Source organism: Hippoglossus stenolepis, chromosome 10 (genome assembly GCF_022539355.2).
Source record: "Hippoglossus stenolepis isolate QCI-W04-F060 chromosome 10, HSTE1.2, whole genome shotgun sequence".
NCBI classification, from domain to species: Eukaryota; Metazoa; Chordata; class Actinopteri; order Pleuronectiformes; family Pleuronectidae; genus Hippoglossus; species Hippoglossus stenolepis.
The window spans coordinates 15,159,858-15,185,929 of record NC_061492.1 but is presented as its reverse complement, the minus strand read 5'-3'; the positions used below and the strand labels follow the sequence as shown (position 1 = coordinate 15,185,929).

Below are 26,072 nucleotides of genomic sequence, written 5' to 3'. Positions count from 1 at the left end.
AGCAGATGTGTTTAGCATTGATGGGTTGTGTCAGAGGTGGGTGGGGGAGGGTGGGTCCTCTGAGCTTTGAGTGTGAGTGAAGAGCAAGTCGACCTCTCATCTAACCAGTGGCCTAATAAAACACCGGAAAACAGAGACCTGCAGGTCAGAGCTGGAAACCTGGATAATCCTCAGTGCAGACTGCACTGTTGTTTTGACTTGTCCGTCAAAGCCTGCTCATAAACTTCAAGGTGAAGACGCTTCTCCGGAAGGAGCGACTAAACAAACAGAAGGGGTCAGTTTCCCAGACCTAGAAAATGTTAAATACTGCATTACAAAGCTTTGACACTATCGGTACAAACTGAGCTATACCTTGATTCATATATAACACACTATATATAGATTATCCTCGTATATTCAGACCATTAATCCTCAGGGTTCTCAGAATGTTATCACCTGTGTAATACACAGAAGTCATCGAATCACAGCATGTGGAAAAGAAGTGATTTATTCCTGCTGTCCACTTTGTAGCTACTTCAAAATGTAAAACCGTTTTACATTCATGACACATACTCCTCAGTAAAAAGCACTTTCTCAAATTCTATAATTCTATTAAGGCAAAGTCCAGTTAACGTCTAGTTTTGAGACCACGAAACACTGGAAAGTTTTGAGTTGTTGTGGTGTTTGGGATGAATGGTTTGGTTACTACTGAATATGGTTTAAAAAGAAAAACTGTCTTTCCAAATGGAAAAGATATGAATCCGGTCTTCGAGCAGAGTCTGTAGGTCCAACATTGAAAATAGTTTCTCGGAGTCAACTGAGCTTTGAGCAAAGTGAGACGTGTCCCAGACGAGTGGAAAACCTCCGGCTTTCATAGGAGGATCTTGTAGAAGTCGTCCTTGTAGCTGTATAAGACGACCACGGCCATCCTGCAAGAGGACAACATATGTCATTTCAAAAGATTTAAAAGAATAATAAAAATCAATCAGAAAAAAACATTAGAGAACTCCCCAATGGAACATCTCAAAAATAGGATAATAAAAATTCAGCCGGCAGGGTTTCCAAGATCTTAGATTTCTCCAGGTCAACAGGTCAGTCCGGCGGAAATAACTCAAGGTTCAACCCTGCCAAGAGCCCATGTCCAGGGCCAGGGAGTCCCAGAACTCAGTGTAGGAAGGAACATTCCCTACATAACTCAAATGTAAAGTCACTACATTCAAATTAAAAACATTTATTTACATTATCACTTAAAATATTGGTTCTCTCCAGTTTTGAGCCAGTGGAGCAGCTATAGTCCTGCTGGTTGATCAGTCTGCTACTTTAGTCTAAACTGAAACATCTTGACAAATACTAGATGCATTGTCATTAAATTGTAATTAGTTGGTAGATGTCAGTTTGAATCTGGTCACATCATCAGGTCAAACTTTCAATGCGTCCAATACTTTGGTTCATGACATTTATCAGCTCGAGTTGTACTTTGTTTTAGTGTTAGCATGCTAACCCTCTGATATGAAGGTGTTAAACAATAAACCTTCCAAACATCAGAATGTTCACATTGTTAACGCGAGTCATGTTAGCATTAAGCTAAAAAGAAGACAACACTGTCAAATGCCATGTTTATGATATTTTAGAATTATCGCACTTTTGAGTTTCTGACATGTAAACAGCATTGATGCCACAATCAAACATGGAAACTGGGATTTTTCTAACTTGGCAAACTAAACACATACGGTCACCTCACATCATCATCACCTCGTTCTAACCTCTGGCTAAAACACTTGCTCGGGATGTGTCAGGCTAGCTGCTAGGCGTGCATGCATTATGCAAATGTGGTCACATGACATCACAACTCCTTAGAAGTATCGTTCGGACTACTGGTGAGATGAAAAAACATATGTCCCCTTTAATCCAGCGCCGTTTGAATGTGGTGAAACTAAATGCTAGGATGGCTGTGGACAATTAAGTCTTGTTCAAACTCTGTTGGAGACAGTAAGCAGGCAGCAGCTTGTAGTAGTGTTGTCGTGTTGTATTTGAGGCCTTGCCCACCGCAGCTTTGGCTGAAAGTAAAGCTCGCTGAAGAGGAAGCCCAGGGGATACGTTTAGTTTATGGCCTCGCTGCAGCCAGGTGACTGCATGGGCCCTTTTCGCTCACTCATCTGGCCTCAATTGCCTGTGCCCCACATTCGATGAAAACAACCAAACAAACATATAAAAACACATGCTGAATATATCCATTGTTGCCTCTATGACGCTCATTTATCAGCAAAGACTTTTTCCCCTAAACGGCAAATCAAACACACAGCGGAGACAGGAAATTAAAACCAACTGCTCTGGAGGGGGGTGGGAACACAGAAAGAGAGGCTTTGATTTCTTTCTTTCTTTTTTTCTGGATACCATCTCATTCATGACAGAGAAAATCCGTTGAATCCCTCACAGCTTTGCTCTCTATGGGCATTCACAAACATCACAACACTAGAAGCACAAACACTGAGGATTTAGCCTGAGATTTAAAAAAAATAAAACCAAACATTCCACTGGGGAGCTTGCAAATTAGTAACCGCTCCATCCACAACCACAGTAGTGGACGACGATAACCTGCCCCCCCCCCCCCCCTGCAATGCAAACTCAGTGTCACTCAACTGAGGTGTTACGACACAGACAACAGGAGACCAAAGAAGGAAAATCCTTCTCTAGATTCCTCCTCCGGAAAGAGGATCAGCTGAGGATTTAATGTTCTGCAAGGCAGTAGTTATCTGTCTAACAGCTCTCTCTTTGAAAGGGGCTGACTGTCACTGTTACACCTGGAGTGTGTGGGATTGATCGGAAGATTGAAGTTGAGCAGCTGCCCATGAAAGGAAGTCTGCCTCTTTTACCTTTTTGTCAAACTGGTCTATAATGTGTTCCACTGTTAGCCTCATGCTTCATTTGAATAAAAATATTCAGTAGTGGATGGAAATGAGCGAGAGGCAAGACTCTGGGTCTCTGGATCATCTTCTACGAGGGCTCCCACTGAGATGAGACGTCTGTAGCTGTTAGGATTTTGACTGCGGACTTTAGCCACATTAGCAGCGTGGTGCAGAAAGGCAATATAGGTTAGGGATGGACAACACAATAGCTCCCCATAAGTGAAGCCAAAACATCTTGATCACCCCCCTGGTGGCTGTCTGCAGTGTAGGTCATTAAACCTGACTTTGCCCATGTTAGGAGATGGGACATGGCCCAAACTAAAAACTACATGCCAAATATTATTAAATAAGATGGTTTCAAAAATGGTCATGTTCGGTTTTAATTTGTGTTTTTGATGCTATGAAAACATAGTGATAAGTCATGATTGACAGCGTAGACTGACTTGCGATTGGTCGAGCACAATACCGCGGCTCCACTCCACGATCACTGCACAGACTCTGGCTCCAAATTACCAGCTCAAGATGGCGGCACCCGTAACTGGGATATTTTGGCTCCATTTTGTTTTTGTTTTTTTACAATTGGAGGAAGTTATGATGGGTCATCCATCTTTATTTTCAGTCTGTAGTATACATAGATGCTAAACAGCCTTATGTTAACATGCAGGTGTTAGGTATTAGCTTAAGATATTATCGCTCAGCCTCAGACCTACTAACATGGTAGTAGACTCTTAATTCACTACCATTATCTAATAAAATGATAGCTAGCTTGAAACTGTGCAGGAACCGCACATGTTAAATTACCTTTTTATCATTTTGTAATGGTGGATCTCATCACAGATGGACTTCAGGTAGCGCTGCTTCGGGAGACGTGACAGCAGAGTCTTCACGCTGCTGTTGAACTGCTCCTCACTGTCAAACTGGAGAGACGGCAGAGGTCGAAAGAACAGTACGGTTATGTCAAGGTTATGTGACGAAACGATGTTAAAACACACGTCAAACTCACTGAGAATGAACAAAGCCCAATGCAGACTGTGACTCTCCGACCGGCCTCACAAGCTGTGAACATGTTTGTTCAGACTAACACAAGAAAACAGACTGCATTCTGTAAGCGTGAATAGTTTTTCATCTAGCGCCTCGCAGTATATTTTCGCATGTCAAGAGCAGCAGAGCAGTGAAGCAACAAAGCTACAGTGGGTTTATAGGTTTCTTTGGTTCCTTGTGTGACTTGGGGTAATTTGACGTATTTAAAACAGGCCTTTCCTGCACGCCTGCATATACACACACTGGGTATTGTCATGTGTTTTATACACTAAATGCGTTTTCTTTGACATGTGCTGCGAGGCGCTGACCACCTCTGTATAGGCGGCCCTTTCATTTTACGGAGTGGAGGCTTTTGCTTATATAACAGCAGTGTTAAGAGCATTTTTCCAGTTTCCTTCGTGTTTCTTAGCACAATATAATTAAAGTCTTATTTTTACCCTACGTTGAGAGGGACCCGCGTTTTTACGAGTGCAGTCAGGAGTTTGGAATGTGAATATGAACACCTCTTAAGTGTGCGTTTTGTTAACCGTGTTGCGTGTCTGTCGCATACGTGAGTCTTTTTAAAAAGGAGTGAAAGTTCTGTAACAGGCCCGGGGTGTTCCCTCACTGCACTCCTCATCAGTCAGGATTGTAAGGAAGGAGACGGGATCCCCTCTTCCTGTCTCAAATCCTGACTTCTATTGGCTGTTCTTTCCACTCCTCCGCCGCCAACCCCCTCCCCCTCTGCCTCCAACCCTTCATTGTTATGCAGCCGTTTATTAACTCTGCAGTGTTCTTGATGAAGCCAGTAGGGGACTGACCTCCAGAGACAGGAAGTTGATCAGCGTTTCCTTCTGCAGATCCACCTGTGGGATAAAAAAAGACAATGGAGCCTAACAATTCTACACACGTCACAGAGGAATACTTCTTTCACCATGAAACATCCACCGTTGCCAAAACAGGCCGCGTAATTCTTTCGCCACACACACACAAACCACTCCAGCATCAGAAAATTACTGTTAATTCCACTTTCACAACGCTCTCAGCAGGCCTGAAAGCACTCCATGTCCCCTTTCCAGGAAGGGACTAATGGGCTTTATCACTGGAAACTGAAGGCTGCTGTGTTCCAGTGAGGCTGTTTAATTAACAAGCTGCTGTCATGCGCAAAAAGAATTACAGGCCCGTGTACCTGCCGACCGCTATCAAGGTGATTATGCCTGTATTTATAACTCAGATTTATTGTTGCGTTCCCTGATGCAATCCAGGCTCCCAGCAGCGATGACAAATGTATTTGGAAAATGCGGCAATATGGCAAAAAAGGGGACAAGCAGTGATTATTTACTTTGAGAGTATCTGGCCATAAATCTACAATGCCACCACAAATAAACTCGATATGGCAGCCATTTACATCCCCCAAAACTGACACACTGGCGGCCTTCTGTTTAGTGTTCATTGTTCTGTAGCGACTGGAGTGAATTCACAACCATCTTACCTCCGGCAGGGCGTTTTTAACCAACAAGGCAAATAACTATATAAGGGCTGCTCCAAGTGATGTTTACTGTTTTAGCCATCAAAAGCTCATTCCTCGCTCTGTGATTTCACACATGAATTCAAGAGATAAGGTGGGAGAGCAAAAAAAGAAAACTCTATAGCTGGGGAGGTGGGATTGGGAGGGATAAAGGGGTAAACAAACAAATGACTTACCGCCAGAACCTCAATGTCATTGCTCTTGTTCTGCAAATTGCTACCGAGATTCTGTAATCTGGTTTGGATCTGAGAGAGAGAGAGGGATGTAGAGAGAAACAAGGGAAAAGGGCGGAGGAAAATATGAATTGTTTCTTTATCAAAATAAAACAGCAGGGAAAAGAAATGAATATTCACATGAAATCATTTAAAAAGCAAACAGCTTGTCTCAAGGTTCAGGCGCATTATTCTCAACGTTTTAAGATAAGGGTTGTGATGAGGCAGTTAGTTATGATGATAAAGGTGAGGGTCAGGGTCTGTCAGTGTCCTTAGAACAACAGAAGCTGCTTCAATGTGTCCCAGGACCCAGTTGCATTCACACAGGCAACTGAATGTGGTCAGGCCACCTTCCAATGTGGTCCGAGCGATCGGATGTGAAGACGCATCGGGGTGCATTCACACATGTACTTAGAGCTGTCCACTTGTGATTGGATCGCGCAGGATGAATGTTAAAACCACATCCAAGACCAAGAGGGCCAAGACCAACCAGTGTGTGTGTGTGTGTGTGTGTGTGAGAATTTGTTCACAGTAGAGTGTTAGTTCCCTAGCCGGGTGCGCTCACGTTGGCTGAGCTATTTATTTGATTTTTTTTCACTACATGTGCCTATAAGGTGCTTGGTTAGTTTTATCTCAGGTTGATCGGGTCCAGACAGAAAATTGCCGCCCAAATCGTTGTGTGCGTCACTGACCTGAGTCTCATAGCGTCGTCTAGCACTGGAGGAAACCTTCTCCGGGCTGATGACGTTCACATTCATGTTCATGGTGCAGCTGCTCCCATGTTGCTCTGAAGAGCCTGGAGACCAAAATTCCACATTTTATCCAACTATACAGCTTCTTACATGATAATTATAATAATAATTAACAGACAATCACACCCCAAAGTCCCGATGACAATGAAAACCGCTTTTATTGGCTGTTGCTCCTGTTGTTGGCTACCTGTGTGTTTGTGCCAGGAGTGGTGTGACATTTAACACTTCTTTGATTTGTTCGTCACACTGCGGAACAAACTGTTTCGATGCCAGAGGGCGGGCCTACTGTACAGATAGCACATTCATTACAGAACTCTGACTCATAATTTAACACTTAAACTACATGCAGCCCTATGGTGGAGTCACGGCACAACTGTACGAACAGAGGTGTGACTGTGTTCGTGCTACAGTACGGCTTTAAGGTTACAAAAATACCGCACATAGGAGCCGACTGTAAAGACGTAAAGCTGCTGATCGGACGGAGCTGAATACAGTACCTGTGGTGTTGAGCAGGGATCCTTTGGGGTTCTGGAGAGACATGCTTTCAGGGGTTTCTCTGCAGGAGCACAAGGACGACACTTACAAGAACGACCTCTTTCACACCGCTCACGGAAATCTGAGATTTAAGTCAAAAACGTCTTTACCTGAGGTTTCTCTCCTCAGAGAATTTGGTCCGACATTTCTGAATGATGTGGTCCAGCAAGTCCGACTCAGGGATACGCTTCTCCGACTGCCTGTCCCTCTCAAGGGATTTTACCTGAAGACAGAAAACGACTTTTACATAGGTTCCTGTTCAACATTCCCATAATTCCCTTTAATTAAAAGGTTTGGAAAGCAGAGGGATTTGAAACGCTACCAGAAAGGTTCAGTGTTTGAGCTTCTGAACTCTTGCTGTTAAAGACAAATACAAATTTAGAAATTAGAATTTCTACTTAAGATTGAGCGATAATTGGCTGTGTTGAATGGCTGCTTTACCTTCACATGGTTTCCTTCCTTGTCAGACACCAGGACCATGCAGGTGATGCCAGCCAGCTTGCAGTGGTCCAACAACGTCTCCTGAGACTGAAAACACACGACGACAAAAGGATGAATTACTAACACACACTTTAAATAGCCTGTTTACAGTAATAACACATTTAAACACAGGAACCATGATGGAATCCTGATTCTCTGGCTTATCAAAGAACTGGATTTATGAGAACTTGAAACTTCTGTCCTCATACTAGTTCTTAAAAGCATTCCTTCAGCTAAAACTATGATGACACTCAGTACAATGTGTACCTCAGTCAAGGCCCTTAGTGTCCCTTACATGCAAACAAGCTGCACCTAATTCCACACACTTTTTTCATCACGATAAATGAATTATTCCAAGGGAAAACAGGGACAATTTTGAAAAACACCCTATCTCACAATGTGAAAAAGTGCTAAAAAAAAATAAATCCTGGATCTGCACCAAAATTGTATGGGTTCTTCCCTGACCCGTACCACATCCTTCCACCAAGTTTCGTGGAAATCTTTCAGTTGTTTTTGCTTACACACCAACCAACAAACATATGGACAGAGGTGAAAACATAACGTCCTTTGCGGGGGTAATCACAGATCACAGCTTGAAAACATTACAAGCCACAGGAATTTTATAATTTAAGCATCACAGTTGCACAAGTTTGTGACTCTTCTGATCACTAAAAGAGTTTTGCAGAAAAGGCCTGGTTGACAAAAAATCCCTTAAAGTGTGAAGGTAGGAAAACTAGTTTTAGAGAGAAGTTCCTCTACAGCAGCAGTTATGCATTTTGAATACAGATTTGATTGGAGTGAAGAGTGTGCACTATGCACTATGCCAAGACTCATGGGATGCATTAAAGCATGACAGTGTGCATGTATATACGTTAGTGTCAGCTCAATTCATCCTCATTACCTTCACTTTGGCTCCTCTGCTAGACGAGCAAACAGTGGCACAGAACAAACCCCCCCCATTTAAGCCTCAAGATTTCCTATTTCTTACAACTTTCTCAGTGACAGAACAAATTATGTCAAAAGGGAAGTCACTGCCTGGAGGGCAACGGGCAGCTCTGGGCCGCGCGCCTTCGCTGACCACATGTGGTAGAGGTCTTGCCATATTTGGCTAATAAAAGCGAAAAGAGCGGAACGTCTCCTAAGGATGAAATAAAGCTGCGGATTTGGTCTTTAAAGAGGCCGACATGTGAAAGGCGTTAACAAAAAGTCAAAGGACGAGGTCCGAACAAGGCGTTCTCACCATCTTGCCACTGGTCAAGACACTGACCTGCTACATAATCAACACGCACACACGCACGCACGCACGCACACAAGCAAACACTCTTGGAAATGTTTTAAACTTAACGCTGCTTGTTTTCAGCCAAACCCAACCCTTCCTAATTACTTCTAAGGATCCAGGGGAACGGAAGGCAGGCAATCACGTTGGTCCTGGGCCAGAGCAAAAGACAATGAAGACCATTAAAGCAAATTCTTACCCACTGCAGGAGTGGAAAGTTAAAACAACAAGAGGTCATAAAGAGTAAGGGAGGAAAAAACAAGGGGCATAAAAATGTGGGCAGTGGGCCATATGACAGGGAGGGTGTTTCACACAAACACGCACAAACAGGCCTGACACGAGTTTGTCACATAAACACAGTGAATGTGACGGAGGCATGGTATCTGGAGCTTTACACCAGAGGATAAATGACTTCACTCTGATGGGACTGATCACAGCCTGGTTGTTGAGCAAACATGAGTTCATTAAATTACTTTGTTTGAAACTTGTCTCACAGATGATGATGTGTTGTCACATCAAGCCTCTATCAAACATAAGTGCAGCTCTTTTTCTGAGATTTTCACTATTTCTGATACTTTCACTAATCTGTTGATGTAAGACAAGGGGCTTTCTCCTCAGGACTGATGCCAGGTGTGGCCTGTCCTCTGTAGGTGGGATGGGGTTACTACAGTATGGGGGGGAGACCCATTTTACACAGCAATGGTTGACTCCCATAGTCTATCTAAAAAAACTGAGTTTAAATATGCAACAAACACGAGGGCTGTGTTATATAATAATTAGTTTATGAACACATACTCAAACCCTTCTGCTTGAACTGCGACATAAAGTTTCTCCTCTACCGGCGTCCTGTGGTGATTCTTCTCCTCCCACAGGTCTTTCAAAAACAGACGGGGAGTAACGTTCTAAGAAGTGAACTTTGCTTCCTTTAGCTGAGACATATTTAGCCTTAATGACTCTTACTTAACTAGGTTTAGGTAGTTTTTATGCATTTTTACTGTGTTATTGCTTATATACTTGTTGACCATTTAAATTGAGTTTCAATTTTCTGTGTCCGAACCCGACCCCAGCCTGATGTTCTCCCCAATTACAGGCATGTGCAACATAAAAACATCAAGTGGATAGTCCGGCTAACGAGATCGAACCCAACACGAACCCATTTCAAAATAATATGTCAGAACCAGGCCAGGTCCCAACAGGCTTGGGTCAGGTATCCAAACTATCTCCAACACAAATGTAGCGCCATCTTTGGGCCAATTAGTTACAGGACAAATAAATATTCATAAAATAAAGATTAGTACAACTCGATAGTGCCAATGGTTTTACACAATTGCACCAAATGCTGGCAAGTGAAGATTTCTGCAAACAACGCAGGTGTCATCAAGAGAGCACATTATGGTGAATAAAACACAATTTAAATTGTAACTCAGCAGAGCACCTTCAAATCAATTAGGGTCGATTAGGGTTTCCAGACTGAGACCTGTCAGACAGTGAATGCAGGACCACCACGTGGCCGGGCCACTAACCTGTGACACATCGTAGGCGATGTCCGCAGAGACGCCGAGGCTCCACAGCCTCTGCACGACGCCGATGGCTTTAGGCATTGAAGAATGTCCCACTGGGACCACGAGGGCGTCGCAGGAGCTCACAGAAGGCTGATGTAAAACAGAAAATGTAAAAAAAACTGTATTAAACACTGAAAGGTTATTGAAATGAAGTAAAATAACATCTGTAATAAATGTGTTGTTTCAGTGCTTTTCTCTGTTTTAAGACAATGTGCAGTATTCTGGGCCCCGTCAGTTCACATTCTGAATCTGAACCTCCAGGACTAACTCCACGGCGTCAAGAGTCACAGTGATCATAGTTATTAACATGTTTCTAAAAGTGGCTGTGTGGCGGCCGACTGCTGTAATAAGGCATCATTAAATATGAAACTCTTGTCTGCTGCTCCTTCATTACAATAATCAGGGATGTCAGAGCTCCATGTGTGTGTCTCCCTCACTGGCTCTTCCATGTTGGCTATAGCAGCGCAGACTTTGTCCAGAGCCAAACTGGCCCCTACTGCAGAAGGGACTGGTACTGTGGAGGCTGGTCCTCGAAACTCCAGGATCTAACGGCAGAGAGAACCAACACATATAAAGATGCCACATAGAGTGAATCACCAACACTGCATCATGTGGAATTAATGTAAAACAGACAAAACGTATTAGTTTTAACATGAAGAATGTAGAGCTCCACCAATGCCAATAACAATATAAGGTATGTATATTTTCTTTTTAATTAGGAATGTTTAAAGACAGCAAACCCTCATGAATAAGATATTGAGGCTTGATATTTTTGAGCATGAAAATAATTATTAATATCAAGAACCACCAAACAAAATAAAATTTTTACTTTTTTTAAACGTAGAAATTTAACATAAAAAAATTAAGTTTTCATATTGGTGCATATTGGCAAACAGAAACACAGATACTGATATGCCCATATCGGCTCATATCTGTGTGGAATGTGGACAAATGACTGTAAAACCCACCAAGTGGTCGTAGCGTCCTCCAGCAGCAACAATATCTGGTACAGTTCGCTTGCGTTTCCTGATGAAAGCCACAAACTGGAAGATGACCCCAGAGTGGTGCTGCATCTTGTACACCAAGCCCAAGTTGACCACCACCTATAGAGGGAATACATCCACGTTAAAAGGAGAGACAACACTGGCTCTTCTTATAAACCTCTGAAATGAAAATCACCTGCAGTTTAACTCCCAGTCTATGCAGCAGCACCGTGAGCTCCTCCAGGTCCTTGAGGGCCTGCTTGGCCAGCTGGGTGACGGCAGTCTTCTGTTTGGTGAGCGGCATCAGCAGTGGCAGCAGGTCCTGCAGGTTGCCCTTCAGCTCGATGTACTTGTAGAGTGTCTGCAACTGGAGGCAACAGAGGAGGAGAGTTGTTGATGCTTATAAGCAACTACGAGTGTGATTGTTTTTATAGAAAGTTCAAACACCTCCGCGGACACATACGCTGTTTGTCGACAATGAGAAGTTGCAGAACTTTGCCGCCACCTCACGTCTGGTCAGCTTTTCACTCTGAGGGAAAGAAGAGACGACAGAAAGGTTATATTACCATATTTGGGGGAAAAACACAACTGTAAATGTTCAAAGCAGGATATCAGTAACAGACACACTATGTGTATAACATCTGTGATGCATGTGTGACCTGCACTGACCATGGCGTCACACAGTATGCTGGAGGCCTGGGTCAGTTTGTCCTCGGGGACTCCGCTGTGCAGAAGGATGGCCTTCAACATGCTGGTGTGGTTCAGGTAAATATTATAGTTCCTTTCCTACGGTCACAACACACAGAAACACACCTTTAACCCTTTCAGCTGCAATTACTGTCAAAACCAAGAGCCCTACTGTATGATGAGCGCCTCAGTGAATAATGACTGCTGTGTCCCGCTGCCCTCTCATTCTGTCCCGCTCACATATTATTAAAAGCTTTCACAAAAGGTAGCCGGGTGGTGGAGAGGATCTACGAGGGATAAACTACAGATCAGACCCAAGGTTGAGTGGGTTCATGCGACATGCAGAGGAATTCTGCGACTGGAGACTGACGCAGCATTGGGACATGTGGACAGGAAATGGTTTGTACTGGGGAGTCAGGGAAGGAAGTGGAGAACGCTGCACATACCAGATTTACTGTGTCAAAAATAAATACAATGTAAATCTGTCATGCTTACGCATACTTTGGTATGTTAGGAATGTGAGTGGGAAGTGAAATAGGGAAAAAACAACAGTCCAGGTTGCAATGAAGGAATCTGTAGGAAATAGCTGAACAATGACGCAGCCACACGGTTCGCTCTGTGAGTGTGAATGAAGACAAGTCACCGCAGCATAAACTGTCAGCTCACTGGACCATTTTAAGTATAAACAGTTCACATGTGTAACCTGAAGTGCAGGGAATTCCTGGACTATTTCAGAGATGGCGTAAATGGTCTCAGCATCAGGGAGCAAGCTGTTGGTGACGGGCGTGATGATATCAAAGGCGCACTCCAGGAGCTCCCTCGGGTGAGCACGATCCAGCTTCCTGGAGCGGAACACGCGTTCAATGCTGTACCTGGAGCAAAATGTGGAGAAACACGCGTGCAGTTTATTCCAATAGGCGCGTCAGGTTTTCCAAAAGATACAGAACACGGATCACTTTTGATAGACGTTTTAGGTCATGATCTTGGTATTCACTTAATTCAAAGCAAGCTCACACAACTGGAGTAAATTTACTTGTCAGGGAGTTTTGTTCAGCCAGCCATCAGGGGGCGATGGCTGGCTGAGATGTTTGTGGCTCCACTTTTGGGGAGCTGTCATGTCCTCAATCTTTAGATGAAGTCTATGGTTTATACCATTTAACAGACAGTGGAATTTATAAGTTACTAATAAGTAATTTAAAATAACTTGTTTGCTTGGTAATTTGCAGAGGACTTTGTTTTGACTTTATTATCCCTGATGGATCAGTAAGGCCTTGTTTGCATAAATATGTGTTGAATCACAGAACTTTACCGTTTCAGGTGCGTCACATTGTTGCGGGCGACAAATCTGGCAAACGGCATCTAAGGTGAAAAGAGAGTTGAGACACAGGGTACACTCGAATAATGACAGTGAAGTAGGTGGTACATACAAGCCTGTAATCAATCACATTGTGGAAACAGCCATTTAGTCCTCAGGGTTTCCTGAGCTAGCAGGATCTTAAGGCAGCTGCTGATTGCAGCCTCACACTGTGTGTGCATTTGCATTTGCCGATGCAAATAGTCTGATAATTAGTGTATGTGTGCAAGCATGGACATGCACACCTGTGTGTGTGTGTGTGTGTGTTATTTGTATGCGAGTGTGTGTTGGGCTCACGTGAAGGTCGTAGGGCAGCGTAACCAGCATTCCACTGTGGTCCATGAAGCAGGCTAGCTCGCTGCCATCATACAACTTCCTGTTCCTGGGGAGGAGCAGCGGTGTCTGGAGACGCACCGCACCTGAAGACAAACACTGTGTATCACTGCAACATTTGCATAAGATAACATGACCCTCACCCGAGAAGAACCGATGCATGTGAGCAGATACACAGCCAGGATAAATAAATAAGTACAGCTGGACATCATCAGCAGCGTGCACAAAAATAACACTCGCACCTGCACAGAATTTGCGCTGCCCAACAGTGCACTTATTGTTTCGCTGCCTCTCACTGGGGCAGATGTTGGGGTCCTGAAAAACTGGCTTCCAGCAGGTCAGGAGTCCAAGTGTTTCACAGTGGAGAGTCAACAAAGGCTCATGTTCTCTCTCACACACACACACTAAACAAGCATAGTGTACTCACCATGCTTCTTGAAGATCCTGGTGATTGTTTCAAACACATGCTGCTGCAATTTGGCCCCGTTGAAGCTGAAGCTGCCCTGAAGGGAGACCAAACAAACAGTCTCTGTTAGGGATCAGGAGACATCGATTAAGCACTAACAGGCCTTCTGCTGCTCCGTTGTGTTCCGAGCAGAACAGAGCAGAAGCATGGAGGGGTTGGTGCAGCCATTCATATGTCTGCAGGGACATCTAGAGGTAGAGCTTGGTAACTGTTAGGCAAAACCCAGACCATGTTAAAACTGAGATTATTGAGCAGAAGTTTCATATTTTAGCATAGAAGACATTGCTGTGGTGCACCCTTACCTGTGTCTCTATTGTGCCACATCAATTTAGATTTTGCTCTTGAATGAGATTTAAAGTTTACATTTTTAATAATCCAGTTTTTAATACCAAAATAGAATTACCACACTGTGGTTGTATGCCTCTGCCAACCACTGCAGTGTCTGGTAGTTTTTTTTCCAGATTCATATCAGATCACAATGACCTTTGACCACTGAAATGTAATCACTGTATCTTTGAGTCCAAGTGACAACTGAAATTCCCTCCATCACGCCGGCGCGGAGGCATAGAAAGCACTTGTGGTTGGTTAAACTAAATTTAAGAATCCATAACCGTCCTATGTCGACCACAACAGTATGGTCAAATGTAAAAACAATTAAACAAAATCTACTATCAATTGCACAGTCAACTCAAGCAACAGCCGTACCTTATGTAGATCTATGTCGTAGGTGTAGTCCATGACCGGTGAGGTGTTCTGAGAGAACAGCCGACCCACCATGGTGCGGTACCCCTTGCCGTTGATATTGGCCATGGTGTGCTGCAGCACCTCATGCAGCTCCGACTCCTCCATCTGAGGCGGAGGCAGCAGTTCACTCTTGAGCAGCTCCTGGGTGGTGGGCCGCAGGGCTGGGTCGTGGTTCAACAGCCACTGTATCACCTTTCTCTGTCAGACAAAACAAAAAGAAACATAGGGACGTATTCTAATGTTAGACTGGAATTCAAGGGACGGGTAAAAGATGTTTACCAGTTGCGTGCCACAAACATCCTAACCTGTGTTCCCTGCTCATATGCAGTAAAGTCCTCAGGAAAGAAGATGGGCTCCTGCATCATGAAAATACATGAGGTGAGTGAGAAGTCAGTTTGAAAGCCCAGAGCTGCTTGAATTACTTCCAGTTTTGAAAATAGACATACAACACGCAGCTGACTCAGAACAGAGATGCGCTCCGCCCCGGTGGTCATCGGCCTGTACGACATCTCGAAGAGGATGATTCCCAAACTGAAGAGGTCAACTTTCTGAGAACAGAAGGGATAAAAACATTTAGTGGTGTTTACTAATAATAACAAACAAAATTCACACAGAGGCAACCACACAAGGTTAAATTATATTGTATACACCCAGGTTAGTGTGTGGTTATCAGTTGAAGCAGTGAAGAAAATCTTAATTTCAAATTCTTACTTGGTTGTAGGTGGCTTTAGTATTTCCTTGAACCTCTGGACTGACGTAGAGGGCAGTGCCAACCATGCCTGTCATGTTACCTGGAGACAGATGCAAAAGTAACACAACGTGCTGAAACACACATATCAGACACCACAGTAATCAAAGGTCAGTGTTTTGTGAAAATGTTCAAGCTCTGCACCTGTTGGGTCCGGTTTGGCAGAGCCGATCTCCTCCACTTCACATTTACCTGCCGCCTGAGACACAGATACAGTTTGTCCACAGGTTTATAACATGTTCAACACTGGTTGTATGCATCTTTGCACAGCAGCAAAAGGCTACAGTTTAGATAAAGGAGCTGCACTGTTTCAATACTTTGCAAACCAATCCTTCACATTAACTTATATGAGCCTGAATACACTGCGGGGGAACTACATCTTAAGGAGAGTGAGGTTGCACCAGGCTGTGAGGGATAGCGGTGCAGAGACGCCTCATACAGAGGACAATTGGTCATGCCGCTGACCGATGGAGACAGAAGAGGACAGACTGTGTTACAGCAAATTCCACCACAGCCACTTTCTTTGGGTGAAGTTGCGGCACCTACATACCACGTTAGCAGGATGGTCTGTAGCGAGGCCAAAGTCTCCGATCTTCACATGGTCCTGCGAGTCAAGGAAGATGTTGACAGGCTTCAAATCCCTGTGAATCATCCCCTGATGGAAAAGAAATGGAAAGAGATCAGCTTGGTCATGAAATCCTGGTGTCTGGCTTGGTCAAGTTTATGTTGCTGATGATCTGTACCTGCTCGTGGATGTAAGCAAGGCCATCTAGTATTTCCCTGAACAGCCTCCATAACCGAGTCTGGTCCTCATGCAGGCCGCGGTCTATTGTGGTTCTTAAAGTGCTTTTTTCACAGTATTCCATCTGCCAGGGAGTGAAAACATGAGTTTTTGGTAGCGCAGAGACCTCTAGTGGTTAAAGTTGAGGATGGAGGTGAAGCTTACTTGTATGTACAGGTAATGTGCTATTCGGAGGGGTTGTTCCGAATCTGTGCTCTCGGTTGTGTCGGTCACTGGCCTTGACTGAAGCTGAGGAAACACACACGTCTTTTTTTACACACATAAAAACACAACCAAAGACAAACAAACAAATAAATAACAAGGTGTCAATATTCAAACCTGTGACATCTCGTCTGTGCTTTCGTCCCCATTGTCAAAGATGATGTCACTCCCCGAGTCACTATCTGACGGCCTGAACGCAAATAGAAAAACATAATAAGTGGTGTGTTGAGTTGGAGAAACTCTCGCCAATGAAATAAAATACTTACAAATAAAAAGAACCAAACACATCTTCTTCATCATCATCATCCTCATCATCGCTAGACTGGTGTCCACTACACATGGCGCTGGTGGACTTCTCGATGGAGGTGGACCACTCAACAGAGCTCGACAGGGCTGCAGGTGGTGCTATATCTTCCGCGTTGTCTGGGAAGCCGAGTTCATTGAGGAGCCGCGGAGGATCTTGGCCTTGAGGAAGCTTGTCGGCTGTGCTCTGAGGCTCTGAGCTGTCAGTGTTGCTCAGCACCCCTAAGGAGGGCGTCTCATGCCGCTCGATCCACGCGTTGTAGTAGCGCACAATATTCTCATGGTTTAGGCGCGAGAGCAGCGTCACCTCTCCTTTGATTCGTCTGAACTGCTTGCTGGCTGGGTTGACCTGGATGCGCTTCACAGCGTAGTTACAGCCATCCAGTTTGTTCTGAACCTGGAGGAGCAATGGAAGGTGGACACTAACAAACCATGGCCAGCTTTTCTAATCAGTAAAGATAATGTATAAAATAAAAAGGTATGAACCTTGATCACAGCACCAAAAGCTCCTTTTCCCAAAAGCTGCAGCTCCTCGAACTCATCAAAGTAGCGTGAAAACTGCCGTTGCACACCGGAGATGAACAGAGCATCGAGCATGTGACTCCGCGGGATGACCGACGACGCAAAGTCCACAGCAAGATCTGAGACGGAAAACCAAAAATGTGAACTGTTCGATTTTCTCTGTAGGATTGATTTTTATAACCAAAATATCCTCTCAGATCTTTACCATTTGTCTATTTTGTCATGTTCTCATTATGATTTGTACAACTATGTAATTTCCTATGTTTTGGGAATCAACTCCGACTGAGAATGAATTTATTTGTAAATTGTCCAGCAGAAATTTAACTGTGAGGTAATCCTGAATCCAACAACAATGTTGTTGCAATCATCGGTTTTAAATCACTACAAATTGCATCTATTTGAATAATGGACCATTGTTTGGACATTATGCTAACAGAACACATCGCACAATTTTTTATTGTGCCTTTTAGAGACATCGTTAATCAAAAAACTGAAAAACAGATTAATCAAAGGGTGATGAAAACAATTAGCTGCAGCTCTAATAAATACCATCTCAATTCATTTGGTTTTGTAGAAACCTGTACTTTACTCGTTTGTTGACTCAAGTCTAGTTCATGTAGATTCCTCAGGCAAAGTGTGTCTCTAATATTCTGTCCATGTACATATTGGACATGACGGGACGCGTGTATCACCTTCTGAGCTGGCGTCCTGGCACTGTGGCAGGTTTTTGGGTGACGGAGGCTTGAGGAAGGAGTGGTCCAGCAGCTGCTGGGGTGTCCAGCGCTCAGCATCATTCAGGCACAAACACCTAGAACACAGAGACAAATGCAATATAATGGTTCTGCTGTACTGTAAGATACATGGTATGTGCTGAGCTGGAAACAAATCCAGTCAGCTCTACTGATCCACACAGTGCTGCTCACCACACAAAGGAAACGGTCTGATGATCTAAATGAACCCAACAAGTTACATGAAACCTCTCTCGCTATTAAACTTGTGAATGAAATGACTTAATCTAAAAACTATTTTAAACAGGCCCAGAGACAAGCAGCCTATAAACACTACGACCTAAAGGAACAAAGTGTTTTTGCCTGTTTTGCCTTTTTACAACAAATCACATATGCTTCGTATTACAGCTGCTCACTTTCCAGATCATAATCATCAGCAGAGGGTTTGAAAGTTTTGAATCTATTTGACCTTTTTCAAGGCACTAACTGATTTTCATGATTTTCTGTGCAATCTCTACTAACAGATTTTGAATATACAGAATCTGTAGGTAAAGGACAGGATTTTGGGGCCATTTCTAGTGTGACCATGACTATGACTATTTTGAAAGTTATAATTGTTAAAAGTAATTTTTCAAGATAATATCACAAACACGTGATGGTACCAGATTGTTAAATTTGGTTATTTATGCTCTCACATTGTTTTACATTGACAAATTTTGTTGGTCCGACAAAACCCTTCACTCTGGGATATCATGTCACACATTTTTTGAAATGATTTAAGATGTTGTCTCACCCAATCAATTGATAAATAACTGACTGATGAATATGAAAACGACTACTAGTGAAAAGTACATTTCCATTTCCACATAACTTGACTATCTGTGTGGAAGACAAACAACAACAGTGAGCTATGATTTACAGTAAATGTGCTAAAACTCCGGTATAGTTGATTAGGAAGGTGGTGAGCTGTCCATCCATACTTGTTGAGGAAGTCCTGGAAGTCATCAGGCAGGGTCGTTGGTACCGTCACTGGATACTCCTTCACTTCGTTCCCCTGACTCAGAGCGAGCAGCATCAGCCCCAGGTTCCACACGTCCCCTTTCTTCCCCGTCTTCGTCGGCATCGCTGTGTCCTCCGAGAAACGCACGCGAGCCTGCTCGAAGATGTCCTCTTTGCAGATATCGGCGAATCTCTTTGACAAGCTGTAGTCGGTCAGTCGGACGTTGCCCTCGGAGTCCAGCAGCACGCTGGAGGCCCCCAGCTGCTTGTGGACGACAGAGTTGGAGTGAAGGTAGTCGAGTACAGCCAGCAGCTGGGACGTGTAATGGCAGAGTTTATCCAGCGGGACCGGAGTGTGGTTGATCAGACTTTGGTTCAGGTTGACCCCGGAAACATGCTGCACCAGCAGGTTAACCACGAGGCAGTCGTCCTTCTCGGTAGAGCTCAGCGCCATGTAGTGCACCAAGTTGGGGTGATCCAGCCTCAGGAGGGAGTTGAACTCATTTTCTGCCCCATGGATCTACACAGGAATTCAAGAGGAAAACTATTTGTAAGTATTTTAAGCAAATATACTGATTATGATTTGACTGCTTCCTCTCTACTCGCCTGCTTTTTACAGTTGTCAATCTTTTCTTTCTCCTGGGTGGTGAAGAACTTGCCCATCTTCTTGTTCCAGCACAGCGACCACTCGTACACCACAGCAAAGTCTCCTGAGTTTGCCTCGAATCCGTAATAAACGTTACGGCCGAGCCTCTCGCTTCCACCTGTCAGACACATGAACACACACAGACGTTACAAACAGCTCAGTGCGGCGACAGGAAGTCACTTTGCACCGTCACAGCTGCATCGTCTCAGAGAGCTCGCACCTAAACTTTTCCCTCTGTGGACGACAAGCTCCCCAGAAGTGCTGCTGTAGAAGTGAAGAAGCTCCTGTGAACGATGGTTGTCTTCGTTGAACGTGTCACGTCTGTTGAAACAAATACACATTTACTCTTTACTATAATAAATTATCATAATAATATGTATTTATAATATATAAACATGAGAAGCATTTTATTGTATTTGGACTGTGCTCAGTTAGCGCTGTTTACCTGTGGCGTGTGTTCGAGGTAGTGCGGCGGCGGTTGCTGCCTCCTTTCTTTGCTTCAGAAAGTTCAGGGGCAGCTCCTCCTGGGCTCGGGGGGCTCCTGGCAGGGTCTGGCTGCTCAATAGTATCAAGTCGCTCCTGTGAATGTTTACGCCACAGAAAAGGAACATTACAACAAAGAGCTTGTGCACTTTACTTGCTACGGCTTTTTCTATGGACAACAGTAGAAATTGTGTGGCTCATGTACCTGTTTGGCTATTTCCTTTCTTCTCTTTTCCTCTCGCTTCTCCTCCTCTCGTCTTTGGATTTCAGCCATAATCTCTTTTTCCTGCAAGGATAAAAAAATACCTGAGTCATCATCCCGTTCAACCTGTCAGTTGTTAGGGATTCAGTTATTTCAGAAAATACAAACATGGTTTGTGATACATCATGTAATCAATATTTATAATTCAGAAAAATTTGATATAATACAAAATAGATATTCTACCATTACCAATACTGAGAGTCTAAGAAAGGCAACCCAGTTAAAAATAACAACAATATTAATCGAATGACCATTTTTTTCATGTAGTACAAGTGTAATATTCTGCAGTCTTTGTGTGTGGTTAAATTAATAAAACTAAATATTTGATTTCTGGTTGCTTAGCTTTATGTGAATCCATTGTTCATTAATATCCTAATTGATTTTTCTTCTCAAGAGAAGAAGAGATATTTACTGTTCCTGTAAGAGTAACTTAAAGATCTTGACAAATCACTGATGAATCTAATTAACGCACAACCCCTGATAAAACTAATCCAGCATGAATAGCTCTCAGTGTTGCTTCCTGACCATCTCCTCCTCCTGTCTCCGTTGCTTGTCGATCTTCCGTTGCACCTCCAGGGCTTTTTTCTCCTGCTGCCTCCGCTGGTTCTTCAGCATCTCCTCGTGGAAGGAGCTTGACGGAGGCTTGTTGTGCTCACTCAGGAAGCCCTGGATATGGTCCGCTAGCTCGTAAATCATCACCTAGAGGATTAGCAGGCACAGGAGGTAGCAGTTGTCTGTTTGCGCGTGTGTATATATGTGTGTGTCTGTTTGTTTGTGTGTGTGTGCATCCTCACCTCCCCACATCGCACTGCTGCCAGCTTGTTGAGTTCACGATTTAAGGTCTCGAGGTTTTCGTTTGAGAGGCCTTTAGCATTCTTCAGCTCGAGCTCTGGAGGCCTGTTGGTGTTTCCCCAGGATTATAAGTTATACCTTAACACCACAACTTAATGACAACTAGTTAACACTGACATTACAATAAGAGCTCCACACTGATTGTGTATTGATTACCAACAGGCACATGGGACACTTATCCTGAAACATTAAAACCAGTAGGAAATATAAAGCATCTTTCTCATTTCTTTCATATCATGTGAGCTGTTATAGATAAAGCCAATAAATAAGTACATTAAAATATAACTTATCTGTGCTCATTTGTTCAACCTTTAGTATTTAACAAGCGTTGGTCGTCTTTGCTGCAGCCACAAAAACCATCACTCTTAATTATGTCAATTTTTTTCTTTCATTTATCCACTTTTTCAGGTTGGATTTACAGATTAGACTGATTATGTTTCACATACCAGAAAGAAAATAAGGATCTATAGCTAAATGGTTTGCTGTTAACCTCGTCTGAGCCATTAAGATGCTTCAGAGCAGCTGCTTTTATCTTCTATTTTGCATGAAGGACATACAGTTGGACAGTCAGTAGTAGTATCACTTCCTGTATTGTGTAGAAGCAGCATTTAACTATTTATTGCGAATAGTATTTTTCGACAATCCTACAATTTTTCACTCTACAAAATTCCAAAATCAGATTTTCATGCATATTATTCGGGCTGGGCAATAACACAATATCAATAACTATTGCAATTTAATTTTAATCAATATCAACATAACATTCGAATGTATATTGCTTGTGTAAGCACAGTGAGGAGATACAACACACAACTGATGGATGTCAGGTTTGTAAAATATGTTGCTATTCTCCTTTGATAAAAAGTTTAAAGCTACAAACTTCACTAAGGAGCAACAATCAGTATGTTTTACTTTAAAGAAAAAAATTATGTGATATCATTTGTGATAATTATTGATATCGCTTGATATGAAACTGATTATCTTGATAAAGTCATTGGCCATCTTGTCCAGCCCTACACTTTTGTATAGCTTTTTGCTTTGGGAAAGGTAAAGAGAGGTGAGAGATCAGTGTTGAGGTTTAGGAAGAACTGAAGTTTAGAGTTGTTTATAGAGGATTACATGTGAATACATGTAGAAAAAAAGTTTCTAAACACAAGTAGTTTTCCAGCTGTCAGAATGTGGACTTGAACATGTGCTCTCAATGTTTAGGAATCTGGAGAATCTGTTAAGTGATATTTAATTATAGTGAAGCAGACTTGTTTCAGCTGAAGTGTGTCCAGTGGTAGCAGGGGGGGAAGTCAGGGGTAGCAGGGGGAAGTCAGGGGTAGCAGGGGAAGTCAGGGGTAGCAGGGGGAAGTCAGGGCAGGTGGGGGTCAGGGGTAGCAGGGGGTCAGGGGTAGCAGGGGGAAGTCAGGGGTAGCAGGGGGAAGTCAGGGGTAGCAGGGGGAAGTCAGGGGTAGCAGGGGGAAGTCAGGGGTAGCAGGGGGAAGTCAGGGGCTCACTACTCACACGTCTGGATAAGTGGGGGGACACTTGACCTGCAGCTCCACAGTGACGTGGCTCTCCTGCCCAGTGTTCAGCCCGTTGGGCCGCAGACAGAGGTGGACCTCTGGAGCTCTTTTAACCTGGGAGTGAGGTCAGCCACAGTTTAACGCTGCTGTGCACACACGTCAACTTTCACAGCTAACTACAGGCGATGCTAACACCTCGAGCTTTACCTTCCACGGGTCCTTGCTCCGCAGATCCTGGAAGTCCTCTCCGAAGATAGAGGCGAGGGCCTCCAGCTCGTTCTCCTGCTGGACCGTGTGCTCCTCTGTCCCATCCTCAGCTGGAGTGGGTTGCTGCCGAGCGCTCATTCTCCTGCCTCGGCTACATGGCAGTCAGTCGGTCCTCCTGCTCCTTCTCCTGCTCCTGCTCCTGCTCCTCCGGGGGCTGTCACTACCTCACGTGAAGCCGTCACACTGCAGCAGGAAGCAGCTGCTGCTCCGCTGCTGTTCTGGGTCTTTGCAGAGTCCGAGTTTAGCAAGTAACACACTAAATATGAAACTTCTCACACACACCACAACACTGCTGCTCGTGGCGCGTGGCTGCTGCCAGCGGCCTGCGTGCGTCAAGTGTCGCAGGTGAAACGTCATCACGCTGTTTTCTCCAAAATGGCCTCTAGAGGGCAGAAAAGTGCCAAACGACCTAAACTGACGCTGACAGACTCGGTGACTATAATGTTTAAATAAACACTGCAGAAATACATACATTATACACATTATAATAATAATATATATATATATATATATATATACACACATTTATATATTACTGATCATCCTTCTCACACACATGAATTGACTTATTTACATTCACAAGGATTTGATATGACAGCTGACAGTTGGTTTTGTTCATTTGTTTTTCTTATGTTTTCTTAAATGCTCTTTGTACATGTTCAAAATGAATCAATTAATAATGTAAAAAAATACTTCTTCATGTAAAGGTAAAAATAGCCAACTTGTGTATCTTATCATCTCTCTGTGAATCTGCACAATAAAACCTGTATTTATTATCACTACCATTATGTTTTTCATTATTATATTAAATCAATTTAGTTCATGCACTTGATTGCTGCTTATGATTATTGCACATGTCCACACACGGGTCCAGAGAAACTCAATTTTGCTCCGCTGTATGATTTACAGATATGGCTGGAAACTTGAACTTAAAACCCATATTTCATCACATGAGATTATTATTACTGATACTAATATTAATATAAAGAATTTTAGTGCTGTTCAAGTATCTTTTCAAGTTTTATTTACAGGGTAGTTTATGCATAATATTTTATAGGCTTATTATAATGGTCTTATATGAAAAATCCTACAACATATACCATATGATTATTATCAATAATACAAGAGTATAATTATATTATTAACTGTCGTTTAAGTATTTTGTGCTTTATACACTGGTTAGTTTAATGTACTGTATATTTATGTGTCATTTAATAGGCTTGTTATAAATGTCTTCTATGATGCTGGTTATAATTATAGTGAAATATAAACAGTGGTGTAAAAATTGAAAGTAAAGAAACTGTATTTTAGTGATGCACTTAGTTATTTTCTGCATCAGTGAGAGGTCAAAAGTCAAGATTGATGAATATTGGCACTACAATTGTAGATTGAACACACACACACACACAAAGGGCCATTTTCGACCATGTTCTCAAAAATCTTGTCGTAAAGTACTACTGCAGTACTACACTTGTTGTTTTCTTGGTATTACAGTGGATAGCAAACCTTGCAACATGCAGGGCATCAATTTGCAACATGCCCCTCAGGCTCCATTGAGCCGAGCAGGTAGGTGGAGCTAAGAAGAATGACCTCACTGAGCCTCTGCATCTCATCAGGACACAAACTTGGCCTTTATACTACATAACTATACAGTAAATCGAATGTCCAAACATATATATTTCTAAATTTATTTCTTTATTCATCACTTATGAACAATAATGGATTTAGAACTGGCAAGTTTGGGGACTCAGAATAGAAAACATTCTAGTGAAAATCCAAGCAGAAGAGGCAAACACAGAGTTTAATATTTAATCTCTATTGTAGCTCTGGCTCTGAAAACAGTTGCTCCTACATTTCCCACAATGCAACGAATAGCATCTTTTCTCCCCATGTAGTAAATGTGAAATCTTTTCAAACCCACTTTCTGTTATGGACTCGCAGTCTCCAGTATAATCCACATAATCCTGATGATTATTGATTATGGAACTCCTCCACAGAGACTGAAGACACTTTTCAATATCGTCTTTATCTTCGAAGCTTCAGAGAAAACCTTGTCTCTCACTGTTGCTTGGTAGAAAAGCTTCATTGTGACTCAGACCCCTCGTTTTTTCATGGATCTAAACAACACTAATGCAGTCTATTAAAGGCTTCTCTGCAACAACAAAAAAAATATGATGATAACTTAAGCTGCATCCAGCTTCTATCTGCAGAACTGGGGGGGTTAAATACCTATAAATAGGAGGTGCTGCAACTGGTGGGGCAGCGTGGAGCAGAATAATGCTCTCACATACCTCCAGCTAGGATATAACCTCACATATTATATACTGCTCTTCTGCAGCTCAGTCATTCCACCTTAACCTGAATGCCTGAATACATAGATGTATTTTTTCATTTCAAAACAAGACAGGCATTCCCTGAGATCTCACCATATATGATGTGTTCATTAGGACTCATGCTGCATAAGAAGGAATATGTCAAACACTTGTATCATTCCTGCAAAGATGAGAGTGTTCCCTCATAAGGTACAGCGAACATCAAGCAGTATACACACTTAAGTGGGGCGGCACAAATATGGAGTTCCTCTTTGCAAACTCGCGACTCATGAACCTCAGTGGCTGCGCAGTTATGACTCTGCTGCTCAGCATAACCCTACAAGGAGACAGCCGGGCCAATCAGGACGCAGCACCGACGCCGACAGGCCACTCAGACAGCCAGATCAGACACAGGGTCCTTCTGGCATTACCATCAGCTGTTCCCCACGCTGAGGAGGCTCAGTTTGCATACCACCAGCCTAGTTCACACACATATACTATGTTTTCATCTCCTTAACAAGACACCAGTGATGCTGTCCTGACTGGGTCATCATAGAGGGCCTTCTGGGTGGTTATGACTCTGAGCTATGACATATGCGTCCCTGCCCTGTGTAGAGTCA

General features: G+C 43.2%; 1 protein-coding gene across 2 annotated transcripts; it reads right to left on the bottom strand.

Annotated features, from left to right (window-relative positions):
- Positions 1-469: 469 nt before the first annotated feature.
- On the bottom strand, positions 470-23,479 carry eif2ak4 (eukaryotic translation initiation factor 2 alpha kinase 4). 2 transcript variants are annotated; one of them, XM_035167438.2, is made up of 39 exons: positions 23,081-23,479; positions 22,872-22,987; positions 21,305-21,407; positions 21,036-21,209; positions 20,454-20,534; positions 20,211-20,344; positions 19,986-20,086; positions 19,726-19,883; positions 19,101-19,639; positions 18,085-18,200; positions 17,357-17,511; positions 16,834-17,267; positions 16,685-16,757; positions 16,511-16,594; positions 16,308-16,430; positions 16,115-16,219; positions 15,709-15,763; positions 15,528-15,607; positions 15,263-15,364; positions 15,122-15,172; positions 14,778-15,014; positions 14,034-14,109; positions 13,571-13,692; positions 13,229-13,278; positions 12,623-12,791; positions 11,902-12,018; positions 11,696-11,761; positions 11,429-11,599; positions 11,218-11,352; positions 10,687-10,794; positions 10,211-10,339; positions 7,373-7,459; positions 7,042-7,154; positions 6,895-6,953; positions 6,338-6,441; positions 5,610-5,678; positions 4,727-4,771; positions 3,687-3,802; positions 470-908 (listed from the first exon to the last, which is right to left on the bottom strand). In XM_035167438.2, exons 1-39 carry the CDS (start codon positions 23,216-23,218, stop codon positions 851-853), a joined length of 4,953 nt encoding a protein of 1,650 aa, XP_035023329.2. In that variant the 5' UTR covers positions 23,219-23,479; the 3' UTR covers positions 470-850. The 2 variants fall into 2 exon arrangements, 1 of the variants encoding a protein (XP_035023329.2); XR_004697636.2 differs by lacking the exons at positions 470-908; positions 3,687-3,802; positions 4,727-4,771; positions 5,610-5,678; positions 6,338-6,441 and adding an exon at positions 7,254-7,288 and having other exon boundaries at positions 6,933-6,953.
- Positions 23,480-26,072: the final 2,593 nt, after the last annotated feature.